At 45.2% G+C, this 8911-nt stretch overlaps 1 protein-coding gene across 1 annotated transcript in view; it reads left to right on the top strand.

Annotated features, from left to right (window-relative positions):
• Positions 1–4265: 4265 nt before the first annotated feature.
• The window catches only part of thsd4 (thrombospondin type 1 domain containing 4), a gene marked incomplete at both ends in the record, with an annotated part of 36308 nt that continues 31662 nt past the window's right edge, over positions 4266–8911 (top strand). Inside the window, 5 exons of the mRNA XM_079165970.1 lie at positions 4266–4294; positions 4512–4578; positions 5806–6131; positions 7203–7635; positions 8657–8759. Of these exons, the coding sequence (XP_079022096.1) occupies positions 4266–4294; positions 4512–4578; positions 5806–6131; positions 7203–7635; positions 8657–8759 (958 nt within the window). The remainder of the gene's footprint in view (positions 4295–4511; positions 4579–5805; positions 6132–7202; positions 7636–8656; positions 8760–8911) is intronic.

Below are 8911 nucleotides of genomic sequence, written 5' to 3'. Positions count from 1 at the left end.
TTCTATCCATCTGTGAAATTCACCTCTATCACACAGGTGGTGCACTGTCTGGAGGAAGTTGAATCCAAACCAGACTTTTAGACAATCGTGTGAAAGGCTTCTTTAGTTCATTTGTACAGACATTTATAGAAACACAAATATTACATTTTTTTGCTCCCGCTAAATAGCATGATGTAGTATATCCTCCAATGGAAGACAAAGACGTGTACCTAAACATGTTGTATAAGAAGTACGACTGCGTAATGTGGCCCACCTTTCCCACAAAGATCTCATACCGACATCAAAAATAACTGCCGTGTTTTATTTTGACAAGAAACCATTCGGTGCGAATGTCTGCTGTCAAAAAGCTCCAGCAAGTTTATTTTGAGCAGCTCCGATGAACAACATTGGTTTGTGCTGACACATTTAGTCTTTTCTTATGGTACTATGGCTGTCAACATTGTGTGAGAGAAGTCTTGTCACAAAGGACTTGACAGAGCTCCGTGACTACTGACAGCACGCAGATGCAGAGGCAGAGAGCGAGAGCGAGAGCGATGAGTCAGAGCCGAAGCAGTGTGGAGGTCCAGACAGTGCAGCAACTCCTGAGGCGCACACAGTTAAGAAGGCCCAACACATTGACACAAAGCACATATGTCTCGGTGAGTAATAACCCACAATCAAACTGTTGCTCAAATTAAAAAGTAGTATTTGTTTTTACAGAGCTTTGCTTTTGGCATTTTTGAACAAAATTCTACCAAACCTTATTTGCCCGACCACATATAGAGGCAGAGTTTTCAGTTGCTCTGAGTTATCGTGTTCATTACAATGGCTATTAAAAAAAAATCTAAGCCTCAGATGAAATTGACATGATAAATTCAATGCAGTGTTTTTTTCTTTCACAACGGCATCATTGCAGGCCTCTGTTCTGCCAACGCACAGTGGAGATCAGCCAAGAAGGGCTCAGGTATTTGTATATCCAATAAATACTGTATATGTATCAAATTAATCCACGTTTGTTTGACCCACTTTCTCTGACTCTGCCTTGCGTACTTCTATTTTAGTTAGTTATTACCAACATGTCCCAGAATACCTTTTGACAACCCCCGAGAGAACATGCCTGAACTTGTTTCATTCAGCTGTTTGTACCTGTTTAACAGAGTAATGTTGTAGTCATTTTGCACACATAGAGGAGGTTAGAGTACGAGCAAAAAAGAGTGAGAGGAGCGAAGGAAGCATAATTGCACTAACATGGACTTTCCAGAGGACCAGGGTCATGCAATATTCTCTTCAATAAACCCAGAGCGCAGGTTTGGAGGCTGTGCTAGACCCTCTGATAGACTTTTGTCCAATCTGGAGCCACGGCTGTCAATTCGTTCCACCTCACGGGACCAACTAATAGTTTCTCCTGGAGTGAACCAAGTGCGTTGTTTGTTGTTGGCCATTCACTGCCAAAAATAAGCACCTGAAACTGTCATTTTAATTTGTTTGGAGGTTTAAAAGTCACAATTAACATAACAAATGCAACATTGTTTGCTTATTTCTAAATCAACCATTTCGTTTTCTTTCTTTGTTTTCTTTTTTTTATATTACTTTGAATCAGATTACATTATTTTAGTTACCAGTGCAATAATCTGGCTTTTGTTCAAATATTATTAACCGAAAGTTATATGAAATGTATTTATTTATTTTTGCAAATACTGAAGTGATGTAAACTATATTATTCTATTGAAGTGTCAATGGATATCTATTTTTTTTCAGTTTAATAGGTGTCCATTGGCAAATCGATGCATATTCTTATCCAGTGTGGGACATCAGGGACTCCCCTCTCCTTCACGTCTCGTCTTGAGAGGCCTTCAATGGGTCATCCGGAACGGTGGATCATTAAAGAAGCTTAAATTGGAGGCTCGTTTGCCTGTGAAGGGTTTGGAAACATTGGGGTTAAAGGAAAATTCCTGAGCAGCATCGACGTATATGCACCAGTGAGTGGGGCCAACAACAGGATCGGCTCCCCTGCAGATTCCTACATAGAGACGTGTATACATATAGGGCAGTAGCACATGGAGGAGCGGATGGATGTGTAGGTGCAGGCTACACAGTTTTGACAGATTACATTTAGACTACATAATGAAGCCATTGTCAAGCCAGCATGTTTCCAGACAATGGCTGTAATGAGCCGCGTACTGTATGTCACACAGTGTGGTGTGTAAACCACTGAAGCATGCAAAGCTCTGTTTGGTTCTGTCAAATTAAACATGCCAAACAAAACAGCACACCAAGCCTTTTTAGTTCACCAATATGAGATGTCAGTGATTTTGCCCTATAGAAAAAAAGTCACCACACCTGTAGGGTGTCGATCCATAAGTGTGCAGAACCTTAGAACCACCCTCATAAATATGGAGGTTTTTTTTGTACAAACCATGTCACATTTTTTAATGAGCCTTAAAGTCTTTCAGTTTATCCAGTTTTGTGTTTTTGGACAAAGCGATGGCTGAATCCGGGTGACTTGCTTCCTCTTAATGAATGAATTGATGGTGCCAAGTAGTAGATTATAATGTCCCTCCATTTCATTTGTATTTGTTCTCCCTTTGAGACAACAATACGGCTGTTCTGAGCGAATTCATCAGCCAATAGATGCATCAACCCGAAAAGTTCTTTCTCCTTTTTCTTAATTTTTGTGATTTGAACTGACTCTTTAATCCTGCTGAATATCAATTTTGTATAACAGAGTTTATTTTTGTGATTGCTGTTGTTCTACTTGTTGTTTAGAATGTGGTAGAGCTTAGTAAATCAAAAGCAACACCATGCAAATGTTCAAGTCAGTGCTACTGGCCTCTTTCCTGTCCGGGGGTTAAACCATTACAGAGTATCCAAACTGGTTAACGTGACCACAATGCGCGCAGTTTCAGGAAAATAAAAAAGTCGCATATGTCCCCTTGGTGTCTACCAACAGGGGCGCGTGGTGCTGCTTTTTGAGCTTTGGCTTCACTTCAGCGATTTGGACGTTTCAGTGTGAGAGGAAGAGGAAGAGATGCCAGAGTATGTTTCTTCCACACACAGACGCATGTAAGCGCGCCACTCGAGGAGTGGGAGAAGGTGGAGACACACACACACACACACACACACACACACACACACACACACACACACACACACCTACATATTTACATGGCGCACATACACACGCAGAGAGAGAGAGAGAGAGAGAGCGAGAGAGAGAGAGAGAGCCTGTTGCGGCGGAGGTGCGCAGAAGAGGGTTGTTTTCTTTTTTTTTCGTGTCGGTTTTTTCCAACTTTCTGTCATCCAGTGGCTTTGCGCGTAAAAGAAGCAAGCAGAAGCGCCGGAATCACCAAGGATGACCAAGGTCCGGAGTTTCTCCTGCGCCAGGATCTGATTCGCTACTCCGGATACGGATTTGCTCATTTAAATGGCTTAGTACAAGGTTTCTGGAGGGAAAACCCCGAATATCCACCTGGATTAATGTTCCCGACACATGATACCTGCGCTTGGAAGTGAATCATCTGTGATCGCTACAGTGTAGGATACAGTAGTTAGAAAGTACAGTGGAGTAGCAAATACTTCACCATACTCTCATCACCTGCAGGTACGGACGGGATGAGACGCGCGGGCTGTCAATGTTGATTATTAATTACTTTCTTTAATTAAAAATGTAATCCTATGGGGAGTTTTCTTTATTCCCTACAATAATCGCACAACGTGTATTCTGTATGTTTTCTTCTGGTTTGGACGCTATTAAGTGTGCAGGACTTTTTGACCACCCTGTCTGGTTCAATGAGCTTAATTTAGACAAGCGGGGCTGAGTTATATGGCCTGGGGTGAGAGGCGAAAGTCCCTCTCTAACTCCACCCCCAGACCTGCTGTCTAATGGGCTTTTGCAGTTTTTCAGCAGGGGGTGCTGCCTCATTAGGAGTCAGAGGTCCCGAGAAGGTCGACTCACATGGTCAAGTGGGTAGAAGTCGTTTCTTTTCAACCCCTCCTGAGTCAGTGTCTTGAGGCAGAGGGATGTAGTGGCAGGTTAACGTTGGTGGGATAGTTATGGCACACAGGGACAGTAATATTTACATTTTGATACTATTCACATCTTGATGCTCTAAACAACTAAAAAGATGAATTATATGTAGATGGATAGTCATTAGCTCCACTGCCTCTTTACTGCAGGGTCCCACAGACAGCGCTTGTGCCGAAAATGTCAGGACCCATCAGGTGTATGCTAATTTAAACTTCTCTATTTCACATTTTAAGTGTCCAACTTAAAGAATTCAGGAGCTATGCAGGCAGCCTGCGTCTGGATTGCCAGGTAACGTCAAAGTGTTTCAATTACGCATTTCTTATTTCTTTAAAAGCTTTTTTCTTTTTAGTAATTTCTATTTAAATGCAGATGAATGTTTTTATGTAACTGTCTCATTCTCTGATGGGCCATTAATCTCTCAATTTAGCATTATTTTATTAGCATCACAGTGCTGAGTACAGTACATTCTTGGTTGTGTCAGTAAACAGTCTGTTTTTTGCTGTAGAGCTTCTGTCCTCTGGCTGTTGCTGTCAGACCTCCTGGACTGCCAACGCTCAACAGACCAAAGAAGGGTGAGCAGCAGTTGCTTATAAAAATCAATAAATCTGTGTTCTGTGAGCTTTTTTGACACCCTCGTGCACGCGTTGCTAGATCTCCCTTGGATGTTTCCAGGAATTTTTTCATGTTGATTTATCAACCCGTCTGAACGCATTGTTGGCGCAGGCTGGCGGAACGCTCCTCCGCTTGGAGATGGCATGCATGATCGTGTCTCGTTGGCAGCCAAACGCCGCCCTAAGTGATAGACTTTCACTCCTGCTTCCGCTGTCCCAGTGTGTGTAAACAGTGCAATCCCCCCCCCCCCCCCCCACAGGGAACCTGACCAGGGTGCTAATCCGTTAACTTGTAATGGGAGCATGAGCGAAACGTTCTGTCGATTGCGGTGGAAACGTGAGGGCTTGTGTCAGCTGTCAGCGAGCCATCTCTTGACCTCTAGAGACTCAAGAGCCACACGGAAGAAAACTAGTGGAATGCGCCTCGTGGATGAAGCTGACTGACAGATCGACTACCCAGTCGGGTTAGAAGGGGGGGGGGTTGCAAGTCGGCTCAATGTGTTTCCGCCGGGGAGTCCAGCTGTGTGGCCTGTGGCTGACCCCGGGAGATGACAGTGGCGTTGAGTTACAAAGGCTGAGGGAGGGTAGAAGAGGTCTGAATAGCTGCACAGGCTGATTGACACAAGAGGAACTTCCTGCCAACTGTCCCCAATGCTTCTGTATTCTCTCTCCATTTGCTAAAAGCCAAAGGCAGCTGAGCTTTTTACTACGGCCATGTGTTTGCCCAGAGAGCTTGCTGTGAATGGAGACAAAGTGCTCCCTTAAAGAGTGGGACTTCCAAGCTGCTCGGCGGATAAAGCCGCCTTGGCACAAGGCTTCCCCCTGGCTGGTTCCTCAAACAGAGAGTGCAGTGATCAACGCTAATATGTCCCTGGCTAAGAGTCAACAGTAAGAAATGCAGGTAGCCAATAGGGGATAGGCCTTTAACAGACACCCACTAATCAGCCAAATCGGGGCTTTATAACCGTGAACAGAGGTCTGTTTCATGGACAGCGGTGGAAGCCGAGGGGCAGGATAGTCATGTTGATGAGATGAGGTCACTGACTTGAGCCTTGACACAACGCCATGATCCGGGGAGATTAAAGTCTTGCTGATGGAGGCTTTCCATCAATCCTTGGCACGCACTTCGCGTGGCACTTTCCGGCGCTCCATGGTATCACTAATCTCGGTTGTTTCATCTCCATAAAGGTTCCTGAGAGAGCAGCGCCTCAACAGGAGTTCAGGGCAGAGCAAGGAGAAATTCAGGGCTCCTGGGGCGCCTGGGGGCCCTGGTCGACCTGCTCCCGGACCTGTGGAGGAGGGGTGCAGGAGCAGAGCAGGCCCTGCCTGCCTGTTTACACTCCGTCCCAGTACCCCTCCAGGAGAGCCGGTGTTCACCCCCAACAACCAGGCCACGTCATTTCAGCCCTGCGGCCAACGGTTCCTCTGCACCGCGACGCAGGCAGGTCCAACAACAACGGCAGCAGTCGGGGCGATCTGAGGGAGGAGAAGGAGACCCGGCCCGGTGGACGGAGGTACGGTATCGTCCTGCACAAACTGAGATGTTTAAATCAGCGTGCTTACAATTGGTATTTTACCAAGTCTGGGATTTTTTAAAATCTAATTCGAGGAAGTGTTTGGATTGAGATGGGTGACAAAAGAAAAAAACAAACAGATTAAATGAATGAAGAAACATTAGAAATGCAGACGCTTCCAGACAGGACATGAGGAGTCAATACCTGATGAGTATGATATTTATGTTATCACCCTCACCAGATCCCAAACCAGTTGAACACCAATAAGGGATTTTGGAGCTGTGTTAGATGGCGCTCTCCACCACTATCATCAGCATTTCATTTTAACTTGTCACTTATCAGTAGCTGAAGACACAAGGTGCCGTGCAAATTGGCGCAAAATAATTCATAATTATTTATTTTATTGTAGTTCATACTCATTTATTTAACCTGAGGGTTAAACAAAGTACTGTGAAAAAACTGACTCTGTCTATTGGAAGTCATTTTACTATCATGATGGTCAACAAGGAAGTCTTTTTCAGTAGTTCTTGTCTTTGTCAATATCTGCAATTCTTAAAAGAGCCTGTGTGGCTGTGCTGCATGCTGAGCAGCTCTGGTCTAAAAGTGACTCTTTGGAGCCATCGCTGTGGGCCGTCGAACTGCCATTCAGTGTGAAGCTAGTCTTTTATGGATGTAGTCAAAGGCTCGACTTGTGCTTTGCAGCTTTGCGACCTCCTTCCTGTTGTGCTTGCCTTTAAACAAATAGCACTGACAGCTGAGTAATGGGGGGGGGGGGGGGGGGGGGACGCTTCTCTGATTTCGTTGTTTCGGATGAAGAACCGTGACAGTTTCCTCAGCGAAAGAAGAAACTTTGCTAAAAGATAAAGTAAAAAGGTGTGGATCCAAATATGCTACACGGCCTTTGTTGTACAATTTCTGGTTGGTTTTACGAGGTTTGATACTTTCATTTGGCAGACGATGGGTAACTGGATTCAATTGAAGTTAGCAGAGACGTGTGTAGGTCTAGAGATGGTGGTGACAACCGGCACTGGATTGGTCGAGTTGGTGATCTCATCATGTTTGTGTCCTCAGGAGGGTCACTCAGATCACCCCGGGGAGGTATGGCTACGGGAGAGCTCCTTATGTCACTCCATTGCAGACGGACAGGGGCCAGGGCCCTGGGACGGCTCGCCCCCACAGACGGAGACGCTCTGCTGCAGCTGACGCCCACCAGTCCGCCGCTAGAGGCCACGGCGGCCACAGGTCAAACAACCTGGACCCCGCCAACATCCTCCATCGTCACAGCAGACCCTACGTGCAGCCCAGGGCACAGCAGCCCAAACATAGCCAAGTGTGGGCCCCTCTTTACCAGCCTGGTTCCGTCAACCAGGTTCAGGTCCAGCAAGAGCCGCAGTCAAGCAGCCAGACGTCTGGACCCCAGCAGCACCAAGAGAGACCCTACAACCCCCTACCTAGTTCCTCCTGCACAGGGGAGCATGCTCACTACAGGATCTGCAACAGTAATGTATGCAAATCTGCACCTTCTTATTATTATTCCCAGCATGTTGGCTAGACATGGGAATTAAATAGATAAATAACATTACTGATTTTTGTTATTGTTCTGATTTGTTTTCGATTCCTTTAATTCCTTTGTTGATAAAGCTGTGAGTGGAAGTACAATTAAATAAAGAATATTAGAGCAGAAGATAGAAGCGTAAGACTTGCACAGACGTTTTTTTTCCACAGTGCAACACTGAATTAAACATGCCAATGAGCATGAACACACACATACAAGTATTTTTTGTGTGGCCACAGCCGGATAGAATTCACGGTTAAGACTATGATAAATACCCACTGCGGGCGGCGCAACTCAGCACTGAGCAAGGCATTGTGGGATTCCAGGAGCAAGATATTTGCTAGCTTGCGAGCATTGACACGCCCGCTGCGACGTGCTGGAAGGTGGTGGAGGCCGATACGTTAGCTTCTCACCGTTATGCCTCTGTTGCTTAGAACTCTCTTTTTGTTCATAACCTGTGCAAAACAAGCATTTGTTAGAACTAACTAAATACACTAAATATTTAATGTTAATACTAATATTGGTAACAGCAAACCGTATCAGTTAAACTCCGGCTGTAAAGTGCGTGGATGAACTTTGCTTATCTGATCCGAGGTTATAGAATCCATCGTTCGCATTCAAATAAATTCAAACAATGTCTGGTTCTGCATATTGTTTCTGGTGTGGGGTGACCCAGATATTATGCAAAGCAAAGCAGACCAGGGGCTTGTTTAGACAAAGGAGATACGGGGGGGATGTCGGGGAGTTTGAGTTACACTGGCGAGCCCTCATCTAACTACTTTGGCAAGAAAGACTGAGCTGCAAGCACGGGGTTGAAACTGGTAAAACACAGAAGGTTGTCTGCAGCAGTCAATCAATGGCTGCAGAGCATGACAATGAGAAATGTGAGCTTGCTGTGGTTACAAAAGGATTTATCTGTCTTTGTGTAAAATAGATGTATGTGTGTCTGATGTTTATGGTCCATCCTCAGGCCTGTCCTCCATCCAGCAGACACATCAGGGCTGTTCAGTGTTCTTCATACAACAACCGACCTTTCATGGGCAGATTGTACGAGTGGGAACCTTTCAATGAGGGTAGGTCATATGCGGCTCTAAGGACAGTTTGTGCATATCTATATGTATGTCTTTCCACTTTACATTTTTGGAGACTAAGTCATATAGTAACATGACATTGCTGTGGTAATTTCTTTCCTCTGTGGCCCCCGGGGAGAGTAATGTTAGCTGTT

Source organism: Pholis gunnellus, assembly GCF_910591455.1.
Source record: "Pholis gunnellus genome assembly, chromosome: 1".
Lineage (NCBI taxonomy): Eukaryota > Metazoa > Chordata > Actinopteri > Perciformes > Pholidae > Pholis > Pholis gunnellus.
Note: the sequence above shows the minus strand (reverse complement) of the source record. Positions and strands in the feature narration are given on the sequence as shown.